The 20949-nt window shown below is 46.0% G+C and overlaps 1 protein-coding gene across 2 annotated transcripts in view; it reads right to left on the bottom strand.

Moving 5' to 3' along the window:
• reps2 (RALBP1 associated Eps domain containing 2) overlaps positions 1-15632 on the bottom strand; it is a 282650-nt gene extending 267018 nt beyond the window's left edge. For both annotated transcript variants that reach the window (XM_070893049.1, XM_070893050.1), the window contains exon 1: positions 15336-15632. In XM_070893049.1, coding sequence (XP_070749150.1) covers positions 15336-15515 — 180 coding nt within the window. In that variant the 5' untranslated portion in view covers positions 15516-15632. The remainder of the gene's footprint in view (positions 1-15335) is intronic.
• Positions 15633-20949: the final 5317 nt, after the last annotated feature.

The following is a 20949-nucleotide window of genomic DNA, read 5'->3' as shown; positions in this document are numbered from 1 at the left end:
TGCACCCAGGGGTCCTGAATAGTGATCAGGATTGCCAATCATGATGGATTTTTCTTTCCCTATGCTAACTGTAGCTTACTCCCATCACCATCCTTGCTGAGATCGGCTAACTCATAAGAAACATATGAAATAGGAGCCTGCTCTGCCATTCAATAAGATCATGGCTGATCTGATCATGGACTCAGCCCCACTTCCCTGTCCGCTACTCGCAACCCTTTATTCCCTTATCGCTCAAAAATCTGTCCATCTCCGCCTTAAATATATTCAATGACCCAGCCTCCACAGTTCTCTGGGCAGAGAATTCCATAGATTTACAACACTCTGAAGAAATTTCTCCTCATCTCAGATTAACGAGCTGCCCATGTAAAACTAAGACTATGTGCCCTAGTTTTAGTTTCCCCTACGAGTGGAAATATCCTCCCTTTATCCACCTTGTCGAGCCCCCTCATTATCTTATAAGTTTCAATAAGATCACCTCTCATTCTTCTCAACTTCAATGTGTATAGGCCCAACCTACTCAACCTATCCTCATAAGTCAATCCCCTCATCTCCGGAATCAACCTACTGAACTCGGGATCGTCCTGGTCTGCATTACTCAGCTCTTCAAGACAGCAACAGAACCTATTTGGCATTTTAAACAAAACTGGCAATCAAGTTGGAGAACTAAAATATTTATTTCCCTGCCACCAGCTTAAGTTATTTGCTTTTCCTCTAGAACTCTGCCTTCACCATTCTGGAACTGGATGCTAGGAGATGTACAAGAGGGGCCTGCCAATATTTCCATTGTATAGGAATGCACTTAACTGGCATTGGATGCCTTCTTCTGACAACATGGCAAAGAAAAGATCTGGACATTGTTTAGTGGGGAAATTGCAAGAGCAGCCTTTAGGAAGTTGATGACTAAGAAGCTTATAAACTTTTACAGCACTCTTTGTATTAATGTCATAAGCAGACTAGCCACAACTCTATGTTGTGCAATATTCCACATAGCATTACAATTTTAGGCATGAAAGAATCTTAAGTGCACCCTACTCCAGACCTTCAAGTTATAGAAGTGTACAAAAATATATATATTTTTTAAACTTAAATGTTTTTATGCTAAATAGCTAAAGTAAATACAGATTTTTTTTTTTAAAAACAAAAAAAGGTTTCTGTTATAATATTATTCTGGAAAGCATTGGCTATTAGAACAAGTAAAACACCATGCCTGCTCGTGACAGTACTCATCAGAGGAAACTTAATCAAGGCGAGTCCAGTCGCATTACAGGCAAAAATAAATTTGCTTGGGTAATCTAACTTAACCTGGCTCCCTTAGATTAACATTTAGATCTGGTTCCATTTTAAAATAACCCACCAACAGGAAACTAGTTACACAAGGTTTCACTGTATTTTCCAGGAGTAAGTCACAATAAGCAGTGGATATTCCTCTCATTAACTCCAATCTAAAACAATCCTCCTGTCCACTAGGTGGTCACCCCAGAAGAATATTTTAGGGCAAGTCTTGAAAATGTTTGACATAGGTTACCCAGCTCATGGTAGTTCTTCCAAGCTGCCAGAAACATAGGGTAGAGATACAACAGTTAGGAAAGGAGGTAAGAAAGGCTTGCATTTATACAGCACCTTTCATGACCTCAGGACATCCCAAAGCACTTTACGATCAATGAATGACTTTTGAAGTGTAGTCGCTGTTGTAATGTGGTAATCTTAGATTGGATAAGAATTTGGCTGCATTCTCATCGGCAGAAGATAATAGTGGTGGCTCGGATTAGAGACCAGTTACTACTGTAGTGTCACAAGTATTATTAGGATTGTTGCTTTTCATAATATTTATTAATGACATGGATGAAGGTGTTGGGGGAATTGCCTGCAAATTTGCAGATGACAAAGATTTGTGCGTGTGTTAAAACCTTTGATTAGAAAAAACTGCTAAAATCAGATCTATATGCAGTGGGAGAATAGACCCACATCTGGCAGATGTCAACAAGAACTTGCATTTATATAGCACTTTTAACTTAGAAAAATCATCCCAAGATGCCTCAGAGGTGTAATCAGACACAAATGGACATCAACCCAAAAGAGGAGATATTAGGAGGGGAAACCAAAAGCTTGGTTAGCGAGGAGATGCAAGGAAGGCCTTGCATATGTCAGCATTGACTCAGAGGTAGCACTCATGCATCGCTGTCAGAAGGTTGTGGGTTCAAGTCCCAGTCCAGAAACTGGAGCACATAATCTAGGTGGACACCCTTGTGCAGTAGCAAGGGAGTGAGGTACTGTCAGAAGTGCCTTCTTTCAGATGAGATGTTAAACTGAGGCCCTATCCACCCTCTCAGGTGGACCCAATAGATCCCATGGCACTGCTTGAATGAAGGCAAAGTGCCCTGGGCAATATTTATCTCTCAACCAACACTGCCAAAAACAGACTACATGGCCATTTATCTCACTGATATTTGTGGGAATTTGCTCTGCTTCTTACATTACAACAGTACACTTCAAAGTACTTCATTGTGGTGATCCTGAGGTTGTGAAAGGCACGACAGAACTGCAATAATGATATGGGGTCGGATGTCCAGCTTGAGGTCAAACAGGCCACCATGGCTGCGAACAGTCTGGTTCAAACTGAGACTGTGACCATGGAAGGGAAAGAGAGTCAGTGGCAAGTGTTTGTGGCAGGGGCTGAAGATGACAGCTTTAGCCTTATGGATGTTTAACTGGAGGAAAATACGACTCATCCAAGACTGGATGTCAGACAACCAAACAATCTGGCAATGAAGAGGCAGTGGAGGGGTCGAGAGAGGTGGTGGTGAGGTAGAGTTGGGTATTCTGAAGCTGACCTTGAATGATGTCACCAAGGGGAAGCATGTAAATGAGGAATAAGAGGGGGCCAAGAATAGATCCTTGGGGGACTCCAAGGGCTGGGAAGGGAAACTATTGCTAGAGATACTTTGGTTTACAATTGGATGTCATTTAATATGGATAGATGTAGTATTATGGATGTAGGTAGTGCTAATGTGAACCATGTGTATACAATGCAGGCTTCCGAACCAAGGTTTGTTGAGTGAGGAGACCTATCTGTTATAGTACCTGAATTTTTAAAGGTTCATTACCAGTGCTGTGAAGCTATTGCAAATAATAGGTGTATTAGCAATATATTGCTAAGATGCTCCAATATGAACAAAAAGCACCATAATGTCCTTGTACAAGACCTTGATTAGAATATAGTGTTCTTGATGGGTAATATAGAGGCCCTAAAAAAAGGTACAGAGGAGAGCAACTTGATTGACACCTAGCTTAAAAGTCTTTAGTTATCACAGTAGGCTTAGAGACCTGGGTATTTTTACGCTAGAAAAGTGTAGACTTAGAAATTTGATTGGAGGTTTATAAAATAATGACGGGAATGTACTGTGTCCATGTGGATAGACTATCTGACTTGGATAGATTAGGGCAAACTGGGGGCATGCATACAAGTTAAATAGGTCAGATGTCACAGAGAACAAGTTGCTATATTGCACAGTGAGTGCGGATTTTCTACAAGCATTCAAAGGAAGCTGGATGAGATTGTGGGTCTGATATTGCAACATACAAAAGGTAATTGCGGTATTGAGTGATATGTTTCATGGTCAGAGTGGTCTCCTGGAACTTTTTTTATTGCCTTCAGGAGTAGGTGGAAAATTCTACTTAAAGACAATCCTTCAATTTTGCTTTTTCAGACTTGGAAAGAAATGTTCTCTGTATTGTGATGCACTATATGCATGACACAAGTAGAGTTTTAACATGCAATGAGAAATCAGATAGATAATATTCATTCACCAGTACAAAATGACACTTTGCATCACCAGATAAAATAGACAAGGCATTCCTTAAGCCAATGAGTCAACGTAACAATAAGAAAAACTTCAGTCCAGATCATTTAAATAATGCACTTTAGCAGGACTGACAGCTGCAGTAGCATATAGAATAAAAACAAGCTGTTTATGTTGCAGTTTTTTTCTACGTGATCAAATTGGTAATTGCTTAAATTGCTATTATACACTATTACATACAAGTTGGTTTGTTTTATTACAAAAAGGTATAATTTAAAAGGAGACTTGCCACCCCAAAAAATTACATAATTAACACTAACCATCCACCTATTTTCCATATTTGGTCCAATAACAGGTTTGAGCAACATCAAGAAAGCAAAAGTTAAACGGCAGGCTTGAGAACAAACGGTACAGAAATGGTGACTGCGATCAAATAACAAAGAAATCAATGTCATGTCCTACCATGAAAGAAAGACTTCCATTTATATAGTTCTTTCATGACCTCAGGCTGTCCCAAAGCTCTTTCCAGGCAATAAAGTATTTTCGAATTATAGTCGTTCTCATGTAGGAAATGCTGCAGCCAATTCTGCAGATCCCACAATGACCAGTTAATCTGTTTTTAGTGATGTTGGTTGAGGGATGAATATTGGCCAGGACACTGGAGAGAACTCCCTTGCTCTTTTTTGAAATGCCAGTTAATGTCACATCTGAAAGACGCCACCTCTGACACTTCAGCACTGTACTGGAGTGTCAACCTGGAATTGTGCTGAAGCCTACAACTTTCTGACTCAAAGGCAAGAGTGCTACCACAGACATGACTGGCATGTTCAACACAAAAAAATTGTATTTATAGTGCGCCATTAAAGTAGAAAAATGTCCTACCATACTTAGAAGTGCAATCAGACAAAAACTGACCAAGCCCAAGAAAGAAACATTAGGACATGTGACCAAAAGCTTGGTCAAAGAGGTAGGTTTTAAGGAATGTCTTAAAAAGGAGTAGAGAGAGGGAGAGAGGTTTAGAGAGGTAATTTCCAAGCTTATGGTTTAGATAGCTGTTGGCACGGCCATCAATGGTGAGGCAAAAGGACTGGGGGATTCACAATAGGCCAGAATTGGAAGTACACAGATTTCTCAAAGGGTTGCAAAGCTGGAGGAGGTTACAGGGACATGGAAAGGTGAGGCCATGAAAGGATTTGAACACAAGGGTGAGAATTTTAAAAGAGGCATTGATGGACCAAGAGCCAAAGTAGGTCAGCAAGTACAGGGGTAATGAAAGAAAGAGTGCTGCAAGTTAAGGTAGAGGCAGCAGAATTTTGGATGAATTCAAGTTTATGATAGGTTGAATGTGCGATGCAGGCAGAAAAGTATTGGAATAATCAAGTCTGCAGGTAATAAAAGCATGGATGAGAGTTTCAGTAGCAGATGGGCTGAGGTCAGGATGGAGACGAGCAATATTATGGAGGTGGAAGTAGACGATCTTCATGGAGAAGATGTGGGGTCAGAATTTGTAAAACTGCACAGGTATGTCCTCTCCACAAAAAGCAGGACAAATACAATCTGGTCAATTACCACCCCATTAGTCTACGCTCAAACATCAGCAAACTGAAAGTGTCGCTAACAGGGCTATCAAGCGTCACTTATCAACCAATAACCTGCTCACCGATGCTTAGTTTGAGTTCCGCCAGGACCACTCAACTCCAGACCTCATTCCAGCCTTGGTCCAAACATGGACAAAATAGTTGAATTCCAGGAGGTGAGGCAAGAGTGGCTGCCCTTGACATCAAGGCAACATTTGATGGAGTGTGGCATCAAGAAGCCCTAGTAAAGCTGGTCAATGAGAATCAGGGGGAAACTCTCCACTGGCTGGAATCATACCTAGCACAAAGAAAGATGGTTGTAGTGGTTGGAGGTCAATCATCATAGCCCCAGGACATTGCTGCAGGACTTCCTCATGGTAGTGTATTAGGCCCAATCATCTTCAGCTGCTTCATCAATGACCTTACTTCCATCATAAAGTGAGAAGTGGGGATGTTCGCTGATGACTTCACAGTATTCAGTGCCATTCGCAACTCCTCAGATAATGGAGCAGTCCATGCTCACAAGCACCAAGACCCAGACAACATTCAGGCTTGGGCTGATAAGTAGCAAGTAACATTCGCACCACACAAGTGCCAGGCAATGACTATCTCCAACAAGCAAGAGTCTAACCACCACCCCATGAAATTCAATGGCATTACCATCGCCAAATCCCCCACCATCAACATCCTGGGGGTCACCATTTACCAGATACTTAACTGGACCAGCCACATAAATACTGTGGCAACAAGAGCGGGTCAGAGGCTGTGTATTCTGCGGCAAGCATCTCACCTCCCAACTCCCCAAAGTCTCTCCACCATCTACAAGGTACAAGTCAGGAGTGTGATGGAATACTCTCCAATTGCCTGGATGAGTGCAGCTCCAACAACACTAGAGAAGCTCGACACCATCCAGGACAAAGCAGTTCGCCTGAATGGCACCCCATCCACCACCTTAAACATTCACTCCCTCCATCATCAACGTACCATGGCTGCAATGTGTCCCGTCTACAAGGTCCACTGCAACAACACCGCCCAAACCCAGGACCTCTACCACCTAGAAGGCCAAGGACAGCAGGCACATGGGAATACCACCACCTCCACATTTCCCTCCAAGTCACACACCATCCTGACTTGGAATTATATTGCCGTTCCTTCATCGTCATTGTGCTGGGACCACAACTGTTTACAATATACATAAATGACCTGGAAGAGGGGACAGGGTATAGTGTAACAAAATTTGCAGATGACACAAAGATTAGTGGGAAAGCGGGTTGTGTAGAGGACACAGAGAGGCTGCAAAGAGATTTAGATAAGTTAAACGAATGGGCTAAGGTTTGGCAGATGGAATACAATATGGGAAAATGTGAGGTCATCCACCTTGGGGAAAAAAAAAAACAGTAAAAGGGAATATTATTTGAATGGGGAGAAATTACAACATGCTGCGGTGCAGAGGGACCTAGGGGTCCTTGTGCATGAATCCCAAAAAGTTAGTTTGCAGGTGCAGCAGGTAATCAGGAAGGCGAATGGAATGTTGGCCTTCATTGCGAGAGGGATGGAGTACAAAAGCAGGGAGGTCCTGCTGCAACTGTACAGGGTATTGGTGAGGCCGCACCTGGAGTACTGAGTGCAGTTTTGGTCACCTTACTTCAGGAAGGATATACTAGCCTTGGTGGGGGTACAGAGACGATTCACTAGGCTGATTCCGAAGATGAGGAGGTTACCTTATGATGATAGATTGAGTAGACTGGGTCTTTACTCGTTGGAGTTCAGAAGGATGAGGGGTGATCTTATAGAAACATTCAAAATAATGAAAGGGATAGACAAGATAGAGGCAGAGAGGTTGTTTCCACTGGTCAGGGAGACTAGAACTAGGGGGCACAGCCTCAAAATACAGGGGAGCCAATTTAAAACAGAGTTGAAAAGGAATTTCTTCTCTCAGGGGGTTGTGAATCTGTGGAATTCTCTGCCCAAGGAAGCAGTTGAGGCTAGCTCATTGAATGTATTCAAATCACAGATAGATAGATTTTTAACCAATAAGGAAATTAAGGGTTATGGGGAGCGGGCGGGTAAGTGGAGCAGAGTCCACGGCCAGATCAGCCATTATATTTTTGAATGGCGGAGCAGGCTCGAGGGGCTAGGATGGCCTACTCCTGTTCCTAATTCTTATGTTCTTATGTCACTCGGTCAAAATCCTGGAACTCCCTCCCTAAAAGCACTGTGGGAAAACCTTCACAAGGACTGCAGCAGTTCAAGGTGGTGGCTCACCACCATCTTCTCAAGGGCAATTAGGGATGGGCAATAAATGCTGGCCTTGCCAACGACACCCACATCCCAGTAGCGAATAATAATAAAAAGCTCTGGTCAGTCAAAATAGGACACCACGGTAGTGAACAGTCTGGTTCAGCCTGAGACAGTAGCCAGGGAACCAACTTAATGATAAAGGGGCCAAGTTTCGGCCTGAGTTGCTCCTGTTTTTTTGGAGCAACTGGTTTAGAATGGAGTATCTTAGAAATTGCAATTCCCGGCATATTAGTTTACTCCAGTTCTAGTCAGTTAGAACAGTTTCAATTTGGAACAGATTTTTTTTTCCAAAAGGGGGCGTGTCCGACCACTTATGCCCGTTTTGAAAGTTTAGGCAGTGAAAACTTACTCCAAACTAACTTAGAATGGAGTAAGTGTAGATTTTTGTATGCTCAGAAAAACCTTGCCTACACTTAGAAAATCAGGCGTAGGGAATGGGGGAGGGGGGGTTTAAAGGGAAGTATACAAACATTAAACACTTCAGTTTTACAAATAAAGAGACATCATCAATAATAAATGATAAATACATGAATAAATTAAACAACAAAAATTAATTAAAATTTTTTTTAAATTAAAACATCAAATAAAAAAATTTCTACTCACTGACTACAGCACAGGGAGCCCTCCAACAGCAGGCTGGGACGGGGCCCCTCCAGTGTGTGTGTCTCTCTCTCTGTCCATTGGTGTCTGTGTGTTAAAGAGGAGGGGGAGCAGAGAGGAGGGGGAGCAGAGAGGAGGGGGAGCAGAGAGGAGGGGGAGGGAGGGGGGAGAAAAGAGGAGAGGGAGGGAGGGGGGGGAAGAGGAGAGGGAGGGAGGGGGGGGAAAGAGGAGAGGGAGGGAGGGGGGGAAAGAGGAGAGGGAGGGAGGGGGGGAAAAGAGGAGAGGGAGGGAGGGAGGGGGGGAAAAGAGGAGAGGGAGGGAGGGGGGGAAAAGAGGAGAGGGAGGGAGGGAGGGAGGGAGGGGGGGGAAAAAGAGGAGAGGGAGGGAGGGGGGAAAAGAGGAGAGGGAAAAGAGGAGAGGGAGGGAGGGAGGGGGGGAAAAGAGGAGAGGGAGGGAGGGAGGGGGGGAAAAGAGGAGAGGGAGGGAGGGAGGGGGGGAAAAGAGGAGAGGGAGGGAGGGGGGGGAAAAGAGGAGAGGGAGGGAGGGGGGGGAAGAGGAGAGGGAGGGGGGGGGGAAGAGGAGAGGGAGGGGGGGGGGAAGAGGAGAGGGAGGGGGGGGGGGAAGAGGAGAGGGAGGGGGGGCAAGAGGAGAGGGAGGGGGGGGCAAGAGGAGAGGGAGGGGGGGGCAAGAGGAGAGGGAGGGGGGGGCAAGAGGAGAGGGAGGGGGGGGCAAGAGGAGAGGGAGGGAGGGGGAGGAAAGAGAAGAGGGAGGGAGGGGGAGGAAAGAGGAGAGGGAGGGAGGGGGAGGAAAGAAGAGAGGGAGGGAGGGGAGGAAAGAGGAGAGGGAGGGAGGGGGAGGAAAGAGGAGAGGGAGGGAGGGGGAGGAAAGAGGAGAGGGAGGGAGGGGGAGGAAAGAGGAGAGGGAGGGAGGGGGAGGAAAGAGGAGAGGGAGGGAGGGGGAGGAAAGAGGAGAGGGAGGGAGGGGGAGGAAAGAGGAGAGGGAGGGAGGGGGAGGAAAGAGGAGAGGGAGGGAGGGGGAGGAAAGAGGAGAGGGAGGGAGGGGGAGGAAAGAGGAGAGGGAGGGAGGGGGAGGAAAGAGGAGAGGGAGGGAGGGGGAGGAAAGAGGAGAGGGAGGGAGGGGGAGGAAAGAGGAGAGGGAGGGGGAGGAAAGAGGAGAGGGAGGGAGGGGGAGGAAAGAGGAGAGGGAGGGAGGGGGAGGAAAGAGGAGAGGGAGGGAGGGGGAGGAAAGAGGAGAGGGAGGGAGGGGAGGAAAGAGGAGAGGGAGGGAGGGGGAGGAAAGAGGAGAGGGAGGGAGGGGGAGGAAAGAGGAGAGGGAGGGAGGGGGAGGAAAGAGGAGAGGGAGGGAGGGGGAGGAAAGAGGAGAGGGAGGGAGGGAGGGGGAGGAAAGAGGAGAGGGAGGGAGGGGGAGGAAAGAGGAGAGGGAGGGAGGGGGAGGAAAGAGGAGAGGGAGGGAGGGGGAGGAAAGAGGAGAGGGAGGGAGGGGGAGGAAAGAGGAGAGGGAGGGAGGGGGAAGAAAGGAGAGGGAGGGAGGGGGAAGAAAGGAGAGGGAGGGAGGGGGAAGAAAGGAGAGGGAGGGAGGGGGAAGAAAGTAGGGGGGGGGTTAAGAGGGGTGGGGAGGAGGAGAGGGAGGGACTGGGGGGGGGCGGGGGGGGGTGAGGAGAGGGAGGGCCGGGGGGGGGAAGGAGGCTGAACGGGCCCGGCTGACATGAAGAAGCCGGGCCCAAGACTTCGGGCGGGGCACGCCCCCAGCAAGGTAGGTGGCCGGGGGAAGCCGGGGCGGGCGGGGTTGAGAGAACCAGCTGGACCAGGGAAGTGCAGCCTGATCCTCACAGCCCCAGTGAGGCCATTCGGCCAGTGCTAAGGGCTGCGTGCTTCGGGCCCCTCCCACACAGTTTCGGGCGGCTGGAGCTACTGCACATGCACGCCCACTGTAGCGCGCCTGTGCAGAGGTCACAGCACAGATTTCAGCGCAGGGACCTGGCTCCTCCCCTCACAGCTCGTGCTGCGCTGCGCCGAGCTGCACAGGACCTGCAGGGAGCCAGAGAATGTGCAGGTATTTTTTTGCCGCACTTTCGGGTTCGAAAAACAGGCGTCCAGGTCAGGTTTGCGCTGTTCTAGGCGCGGCCCGAAACTTGGGCCCATTGAAACAGAGGACTGGAGGCTCATCACCCGGTTGTTAATTATTCGAAGGCTCACTGATGAACTGAAGAATCCTTTGGATATTGTGGAAACAAGATGATTCTGGGTCAGATCATGAATTCTTTAAATAGCTTTTCTGTCAGCACCAGCAGCATGTTAATGTTCGTCTCAGTACAGTTTTACAGTAGATAAGTAGAGCGCAAAAAGTATACATAGTAGAGCTGGTTCGGATTAGAACAAAAAGTTAACTTGGCAAATAAAAGTTATACTTATTTTAATTGTGTCTTTTTTCACAAACCTTTACATTTCTTTGCAACGTGTATCAATCATACTGGTAATTCAACCAATATTTTGTAATTAGTTCTGTGGTAACTAACTGCATTCAACTCTGAACTGTAAATATCTGCTGGTTCTGACGAAAAGGTCATGGGGTTGAAACGTGAACCCTACCTTCCGCTCTCTACAGATGCTGCCGCACCTGCCGACTGCTGCAATTCGAGCTGTCTTTCCAATTCAGCAGCATTATTTCCTCTGCTTCAGTAGCTTTCACACTTTATGCTAAATGCTTCTATATATAGCTTTAAATTAAATTGCATATTCTTTCATTTAGTGGGTTGTTTGAATAAAAACATTTAGTTTGATTTGTAAATCAAGCAGATGCCTCGCTGCCTACGCGGGATGAATACTGAGCACCGTTTTACACTGGGTGCCTAATTGGCTCCTCTAGCGTGTCTTTCCGTGTTGCAAACCATCCAAATGCCAAGGATCCTGTGAAAATAAACTCCCAATCCCCCAGATAGTCAACAGGCTAACTCATCAGCCTCTGTCAGTATTCAGCACTGGCAAGCACTGCAAACACAAGGTACTATAACTGGACAAATGTTCATTCACAACAGTGAATTGCTCTACATTGTATCTTTGTAGAAAAGTTACCGAAGGTGCACAGACCTCTATTTTAATCATTTAGTTAAATGCCAATGCCAAAAAGGCGATGATTCTTTCTGCCGTCCCTGGGAAACACTGGATTCATATTAAACCTACTCAGCAACAGCAATTTAACTGCATTGCAATGGTTTTCCTTGAATTAAATTGCACTATAGAATGCCTTCAAAAGTATGTTACACCACCAGGACAGCTTGCAAATGACTAATGCAGATTGTACTAAGCAATTAACGGGAGGAGGAGGCTCCAGGAACATTCCCATCCTCAAAGATGCTGGAGCCCAGCATCCGAGTGTAAAAGATAAGGCTGAAGCGTTGGTGCCCAGTTAATGATCTCTCGTGGCCTCCTCCCGAGGTCCCCACCATCACAGATGCCAATCTTCAGCCAATTCAATTCACTCCACATGATATCAAGAAATGGCAGAATGCTCTGGACAAAACAAAGGCTACTGGTGCTAAAACCCTCTGCTCCAGAACTAGCTATGCCTCGAGCCAACCTGTTATACAGCTGCAACACTGGCATTGCCTGGACAATGTGGAAAACTGCTCAAGTATGTTCTGGCATTAAAAAGCAGGACAAATCACCACCCCATCAGTCTACTCAATCATCAGCAAACTGATGGAAAGCATCATCAACAGTGCTATCAAGCCGCACTTACTCACCAAAAATCTGCTCACTGATGTCCAGTTTGGGCTCTGCCAGAACCACTCAGCTCCAGACTTCATTACAGCCTTCGTCCAAACATGGACACAAGATTTGAATTCCAGAAGTGAGGAGAGAGTGACATCAAGGCAGCATTTGAAGTGGCATCAAGGAGCTCTAGTAAAACTGAAGACAATAGGGATCAAGGGAGAAATGCTCCAGTGGTACAAAGGAAAATGGTTGTACAAGAGATTAATGTGCAAAGTTAAAGCACATGGGATTGGGGGTAGTGTGCTGACATGGATTGAGAACTGGTTGTCAGACAGGAAGCAAAGAGTAGGAGTAAATGGGGACTTTTCAGAATGGCAGGCAGTGACTAGTGGGGTACCGCAAGGTTCTGTGCTGGGGCCCCAGCTGTTTACATTGTACATTAATGATTTAGACGAGGGGATTAAATGTAATATCGCCAAATTTGCGGATGACACTAAGTTGGGTGGCAGTGTGAGCTGCGAGGAGGATGCTATGAGGCTGCAGAGTGACTTGGATAGGTTAGGTGAGTGGGCAAATGCATGGCAGATGAAGTATAATGTGGATAAATGTGAGGTTATCCACTTTGGTGGTAAAAACAGAGAGACAGACTATTATCTGAATGGTGACAGATTAGGAAAAGGGAAGGTGCAAAGAGACCTGGGTGTCATGGTACATCAGTCATTGAAGCTTGGCATGCAGGTACAGCAGGCGGTTAAGAAAGCAAATGGCATGTTGGCCTTCATAGCGAGGGGATTGGAGTACAGGGGCAGGGAGGTGTTGCTACAGTTGTACAGGGCCTTGGTGAGGCCACACCTGGAGTATTGTGTACAGTTTTGGTCTCCTAACCTGAGGAAGGACATTCTTGCTATTGAGGGAGTGCAGCAAAGGTTCACCAGACTGATTCCCGGGATGGCAGGACTGACCTATCAAGAAAGACTGGATCGACTGGGCTTGTATTCACTGGAGTTCAGAAGAATGAGAGGGGACCTCATAAACGTTTAAAATTCTGACAGGGTTAGACAGGTTAGATGCAGGAAGAATGTTCCCAATGTTGGGGAAGTCCAGAACCAGGGGACACAGTCTAAGGATAAGGGGTAAGCCATTTAGGACCGAGATGAGGAGGAATTTCTTCACCCAGAGTGCTGAACCTGTGGAATTCTCCACCACAGAAAGTTGTTGAGGCCAATTCACTAAATATATTCAAAAAGGAGTTAGATGAAGTCCTTACTACTAGGGGGATCAAGGGGTATGGTGAGAAAGCAGGAATGGGGTACTGAAGTTGCATGTTCAGCCATGAACTCATTGAATGGCGGTGCAGGCTAGAAGGGCCGAATGGCCTACTCCTGCACCTATTTTCTATGTTTCTATGAGACGTCCAAAATCCGGAGTTCCAGAATCCGGAATGCTCTGGAATCTGGACACCAGGCCGATCCGTGGTGGGGTCATTCGGAAGCCGGAAAAAGTGTTCCGAAGTCCGGACTCCCCCGCCTCGGCCCAACCTCCGGCTGCCCGACCGCCCCCGGATCTCTGCCTGACCGACACCCCCCCCACCCCTCTTAGCCCGACCAACACCCCTGACTGACCCCGCCCCAACCTCCAGCAGCCTGACCGATCCCCGACTGACCCCCCCCACCTACCTTCCTTGGCTCAGGCAAAGACGTTCTGGAATCCGGAAATACCCAGAATCCAGAACGGTCCCGAGGTTTCCGGATGTCACACTTGTAGTTCCATCGCTACATGAATTCCTCAGAGCAGCATCCTAGGCCCATCTATTTTCAGCTGGTTCATCAATGATCATCCTTCCATCATAAGATGGGGGGGGTGGGGACTGCTGATGATTGCATGGTGTTCAGTTCCATTTGCAATTCCTCATGTAATGAAGCAGACCATGCAGCAAAAACTGGAGAACTTCCCACTTGGGCTGATAAATGGCAAGTAATATGTACCACAAAAGTGCCAGGTAATGACCATCTCCAACAATAGATCGCCTAACCACCTCCTTCTGACACACAATGACATTACCATCACTGACTCTCCCACCATTAATGTCAAGAAGGTCACCCACCATTGCCCAGAAACTCAACTGGACCAGTCACATAAATGCTGTGGCTACTAGAGTAGGTCAGAGTCTGGGTATTCTGCAGCGAGTGACTCACCTCCTGACTCTCCAAAGCCTTTCCACCACCTAGAAGGCACAAGGCAGAATTGTGATGGAGTACTCTCACTTACCTGAATGAGTGCAATGCAAGAAGCTCGACACCATCCAGGACAAAGCAGTCCCCCATCTACCAGATATCCACTCCCTCCCCCATCGGTGTACAATGGCTGCAGTGTGAACTATCTATAGGAAGCACTGGAGCTGAATCCATGATCAGATCAGCCATGATCTTATTAAATGGTGGAGCAAGCTCGAGGGGCAGTATGGCCTACTCCTGCTCCTATGTCTTATGTTCTTAATTGCTGAGGCTTCTTTGGCAGCACCTCCTAAACCCACGACATCCACCACCTGGAAGGACAGGGGTAGCATGTGTATGGGGAGCACCATCAAATTCAAGTTCCCCTCCAAGTCGCACACCATCCTGTTTGGACATATATCGTGGTTCCTTCATCATGGCTGGGTCAAACGTCCTGGCACTCCTTCCCTAACAACACTGTGGAAGTAACTTCACCACATACAACTGCAGCAGTTCAAGGCGGCGGCTCACAACCACCTTCTCAAGGGCAATTAGCGATGAGCAATAGATGCTGGCCTTGCCAGCGATGCCCACATCTGAAGAATGAACAAAAAAAAATGTATTGAACGATCGGAAATGTACACTCGATAAAAGCACAAGGAAACCTTGTTCATGGGATCATGCAATAATGAGGAACTAATTGCATCAAACATCAGAGTGCAGAAAGATCAGTGAAGACGACACGAGTGACAACTTTCAGTGGTAAGGTTTGTGGCGATTGTCGCTGTTGCAATGTATCAAATTGGGGGGAAATCGCCTGTCGCCCGCAACGCACAGATGTCTGCAGCATTCACACGATAAAAAAAAATCCACTTTTTCGATTGCACAAACTGTGAAGCAAGTATTTCCTCCCGAGCAGCTTTAGAGACGAGTGCAACTCGTATCAACTTAAAAACACGGTGAAGACATGTGTATTGGAAAATGCAACAAGACAATTTGTTTTAAGTTTCAGCAGTGCGAGAACTTCCACTGGAAAATATTCGGCACGCAACAATACCTCATCACACCGTCAGTCGGGTATTAAATAATTGAGGCACCTCTTCCGCTTACCTGGTGCAATGTGTCCGGGGGGAGCTGGGATGCTCGGAGCAACTCGCCAACTTTAGCTCCGGCTGCAACTTTGCCGGCGGTGTCGGCATCTGGCAGGGCGCAGGAGAAGAGGTGGGAGAAGCACTTCTCCTCCTTGTCACTCAGCAGCATCCCCGGCGCTCGCGCGCACTCCCGGGACATTCTACAGCTCTCCTCGCGGCCCTCCTCCGGGACACTTTCCCTTGGCTGTGGAGGGAAGAGCTGCCTGGCCGGCTCTTCGCTCAAGCCACTGTGGTGCTGCTGCCTGTCGCGGTCCTCCCTCCCACCTCTCTGCTACTTGTTCTTATGTATTTACAATTTCCTCCCCTTCAGCTCCACGCGCCGGCAGCCAGCCGCCATTTGTGGTCACCAGCCGCCGTGACGTCAGCGTAGCCCGGCTGCGGCTCGCCCAGCAGCTGCTGCAGAGTTCAGTCCGACGCCTGAACAGGAGGGCAGCGGCCGGCCCGCGCGTCCTGCTACCCACGATGGATTGCAAACCTCATGCAACCCGCTCTCCATCTGCAAAACAAACAAAAACCCGGTGGAGCACTACATTTGCACTGGGGACCCTCATTTGCATGACACAGGTGAGGTACTTCACGTACCTGGGCCAATTCATGCTTGCAACAATGTAGATCAAGAGGATTCGTTTTTGCATCTTAAATAGTTGTCAGCCTGCTCAGCCACTACATTTAAAAAAAACAATCAGATTGCACACGGAACGCGATGAAACACATAATAGAGATGCGATATAGAGGGTGCAAAGAATAGCAGAGCACTGCGCAGCAGAGGCATTGGCGATGAATAGTTGCTGGAATATTTCCTGGGCGTTCACATTCACAGGCTGATAGTGCACACATTGACTTCAATTACAGGTGTCATTAACATGTCATCAAACATCCGTAGGAGCAAGCGCACTCTCGTGAGCAGGCAGAGACGCGATGGGGTTTTCAAGTGGAATAGCATAACGGACATAGTCAATCGTGTCCACATTTAATTCAAGTCACAGAAAATCAATACCTATTTTATTGTCTTTTTGGCAAAGGGTCGGAACCTGAAAAGTTAACTTGCCTGTTCAGACCAGCTGTTTCCAGCATTGTTTTAGTTACATATTTTATCATAGTTGTTATATTGATGTGTAAATTCAATCAGTATGTTTAACGAACATCAATTATTTTGTTGAACCATATTAAAATAACTGAAGTTATAATTTAATGTAAAAAAAGTTGGTGGAATAATTCGTTTCAGAGCATCTGATCTTTTTCGCAACTGGAAACAAAGCACAATTCCTTAAAAAAAGCTTGTTATGTAATCACTTAAATCGTTGTATTTGTTTATATTAAACGTATCGTGAAAAGTTAATGTAATATTGTGAATAGGACATTTTTCTTTTTTGCGTGTTTTAAAATTTTGACTCTAGCGTCCTCTGGTGCCCGTAAAAACCAAAGCTAATTTCGGGGATACATCAGAAGGCACCGGCTCAATACTGCCTTTCCTGAACTTTGGATGCTTACACGACTTGGGACAAAAAGAAAACCAATTAAAATGAAGGTATTCGCCAGATATTCAAGTGACAGCTGGATTTGGAAGAGGACTTTGCAGAACCGGTCACCGACTATGGCGAGGAGCGAGCCAATCAATGTACAGTGTTTTTCTAACCCGCTTTAAGTTGTTCATCCTTTCTTCAGTTATGCACTCATCCACCTCAAATGAGATTCTTCCGGGAAACACTTTTTTCACGAAGACATATGATCAAAAACATACAATTTCATACGATAAAGTTTATTTGCCAGTAAATTTTCCATAAAATCGCCCGTACGCCGTCAGTTTTAATTTCCCATTCTATTTTGACGAACTGTTCAGGAGCACTGACCTTGATGTACATGGGAAAGGACTTTTATTGTTGCTTGTTTGTTCTTTCCCATTGCATGTTCTCGCTTCACCTTCGTTTATTTCTTACCCCACATCTTTTTCATTTTTGTTCTTCAGATTTTCTTTCCTTATTTTAGATGTTTTGTCTATTTATTTTTTCTATTTTAATGCCTGTGCTTATAGTTTTTCCCATTCAAATGCTCTCGGTTTATCTATTTCTATCCTGTTCGCTAACCGTTCACTATTTCTAAGGAGTCGTTTTTTCCTTCTAGCAAATTTTTTATTTCGTTTTTACTTTGTTTTCTTCTAATTTTCGTATTGCTTTATTTTCCCGTTTAATTGTTTATTTTCTGCTGGGGGTTTCTACTTAAAGGTGATTTGTATGGACAACAGGGCAGGAAGAAACACATTAATTTCTGTATTTCAAAATGGCAGTGGGCTGTGAGTCAGTCACATAACAGAGTTGATGAGTATCAGTCGTGGAATGTTGAAACACAAGTTTTTGTTTGAAAACTGCACTGCTAACTTTTGAATTCTATTCACTTTGAAGGTTTGCTGGTGGGCACACAATCAGCACACAGACAGCTGCTGTATTGGAATTCATAAATTTGTGTTTCATTTACATAGGCATGGAATATCAACAACAACTTGCATCTATATAGCGCATTTAAAGGAGTAAAACGTCACAAGGCGCTTCACAGAAGTATAATCAGACAAAATATGACACCCGAGGCAAAGGAGACATTAGGGCAGGTGACCAAAAGCTTGGACAAAGAGGTGTGGTTTAAGGAGCACCTTAAAGGAGGTGGAGAGTTTAGGGTGAGAATTCCAGAGCTGAAGGCACTTCCGCCAATGGAAGTCAGAATTCTGAAATTTCAAACATTTAGTTGAAATATATTCACACAACACAGAATATATTTAGATTCAGAATATCCAGAATTGACTATGTGAATGAAATATCTAACTACGTTATTCAAACTTCAGGAAACACCAGAAGCTGCTGAATAGTTGATATGCTATGAACAAAGTGACAGGGAACCTCACAAAAGTAAAGGAATACTTTTTAAATTACTCTGCTGTTCCAGACAGAATATTACAATGTATGGTTAATTTAAACACATTTTAAAAAGCACATAAACTCAGATTAAACTAATGGATTACACACATGAGGTTATTGCTTGCATTTAAGAACATAAGAACATAAGAAATAGAAGCAGGAGTAAGCCATACGACGCATCGAACCTGCTCCACCATTCAATAAGATCATGGCTGATCATCGACCTCAACTCTATTTTCTGGCCCGATCTCCCTTGATTCTCCTAAACCCCAAAAATCTATCTATTTCAGTCTTGAATTTATTCAGAGACTCATAATATATCCACAGCCCTCTGGGACAGAGAATTCCAAAGATTCACAACCCCTGAGTGAAGAAATTCCTCCTCATCTCTGTCTTAAATTGCCTACCCCTTATCCTGAGACTGTGCCCCCTAGTTCTTGACACTCTGGCCAGGGGAAACAACCTTTCAGCATCTACCCTGTCAATCCCCTTCAGAATCTTGTATGTTTCAATGAGATTACCTCTCATTCTTCTAAACTCCAGAGAGTAGGCCCAGTCTGCACAATCTTTCATCATAAGACAGCCCACTCATCCCAGGAATCAATCTAGCGAACCTCTGTTGTAACGTCTCCAAGGCAAGTATGTCCTTCTTCAGATAAGGAGACCAAAACCATGCACAGTACTTCAGGTATGGTCTCACCAAGGCCCTGTACAAATGTAGCAAGATTTCTTTACTCTTATACTCCAACCTTCTTGCAATAAGGGACAACATGTCATTTGCCTTCCTTATTGCTTGATGTACCTGTATGCTAGTTTTCTGTGTTTCTTGTACAAGAAAGAAAAAGACTTGGATTTATATCGCACCTTTCATGACCACCAGATGTCTCAAAGCACTTTACAGTCAATGAAGTATTTTAGAGTGTAGTCACTGTTGTAATGTAGGAAACGCGGCAGCCAATTTGCGCACAAGCAAGCTCCCACAAACAGCAATGTGATAATGACCAAATAATCTGTTTTTGTTATGTTGATTGAGGGATAAATATTGGCCAGGACACCGGGGATAACTCCCTTGCTCATCTTTGAAATCGTGCTATCGATTCTTTTACGTCCACTTGAGAGAGCAGACGGGGCCCTGAAGTAGAACTTGAACCCACAACCTTCTGACTCAGAATTCTTTTTGGTTGGATAACGAAATAAACATTAAATCAAATGCCCCCCAATCTGGGGGACACTCCAAACATTTTTCAAACTGCCCTTTTTTTGTTTTTTTTTTAATATTCTTTTGGACTTTAAAAAAAAAATTTTGGCCCATAAAATCATTAATTCTACAAGTGCCCCCTATAAAAGGGGAGGGGGACACTAAAACCGGCAATTAAAACAAATCAAACTGTAAAATAAATAAAATCAAATTAAAATTTGGTTGCCAGGGGTAATGATGCACTCCAGTCCTTCCGGCGCCCACCTCTCGCGGAAAGCCGCGAGCGTACCGGTGGACACCGCGTGCTCCATCTCCAAGGGCACCCTGGCACGAATGTACACGCGGAAGAGAGGCAGGCAGTCAGGCTGAATGACCCCCTCGACCGCCCACTGCCTGGACCGGCTGATGGCACCCTTGGCCGTGCCCAGGAGCAGTCCTACGAGGAGGCCCTCTGAACTACCCGCTCCCCTCCGCACAGGGTGCCCAAAGATCAGGAATGTGGGACTGAAGTGCAGCCAGAATTTCAGGAGCAGCCCCTTTAAATAATAAAACAGGGGCTGCAACCTCGTGCATTCGATAAAAACATGGAACACGGACTCTTCCAGACCGTGAACTGGCTTAAAAATTTATTGCACGGCACTGCTCCATGCACCACCCTCCAGGCCAAGTCCCCGATAAATAGTGGGAGGACTCCCGCGTAGAGTGCCCTCCATCGGGGACCCCCGCCTCCTCCGGACGGCTTGATGGTATGCCATGGCATGTCCGGTCGGCAGGCGAGGATGACAAAGTTGAGGGTGTGCAGGAGCAGCCCGTACAGGAAACCCCTCCGCGCGGAACTGAAAGGCACGGAGGGGATTTCCCCGAGACGGCTCAAGTTGTGAGGCGCCGGCTCCCAAGGGAGGTTCCGGGGTTTGACGCCGATGAGGAATTCCGTCCGGACGAGGGTCAGTTCGGACGGGATCTCCCCACGTGCTTGAGCCTCCTCGATGCACCTAACGGAGTCAGGGCCCAGAGCTGTTTTTAGCGACACCTTCTGACTCAGAGTGCTATCCACTGAGCCACAGGTGACACTGTGGACACCCAAATCTCTCTGAACATCAACATTTAAAAGTTTCTCACCATTTAAAAAATATTCTGTTTTTTAACCTCACATTTCCCTACATTATACTCCATCTGCCACCTTACTGCTCACTCACTTAATCTATCAATATCCCTTTGCAGACACTTTGTGTTCTCCTCACAGCCTACTGTCCCACCTAGCTTTGTATCATCAGCAAACTTAGATACATTACACTCAGTCCCTTCATCTAGGTCATTAATATAGATTGTAAATAGCTGAAGCCTTGCAGCACCCCACTAGTTACAGCCTGCCAACCTGAAAATGACCCGTTTATCCCTACTCTCTGCTTTCTATCCTCTATCCACGCTAATACATTACTCCAATCCCATGAGCCCTTATCTTGTGTAAT

Source organism: Pristiophorus japonicus, chromosome 11 (genome assembly GCF_044704955.1).
Source record: "Pristiophorus japonicus isolate sPriJap1 chromosome 11, sPriJap1.hap1, whole genome shotgun sequence".
NCBI lineage: Eukaryota > Metazoa > Chordata > Chondrichthyes > Pristiophoridae > Pristiophorus > Pristiophorus japonicus.
This window is presented reverse-complemented; position numbering and strand designations above follow the sequence as displayed.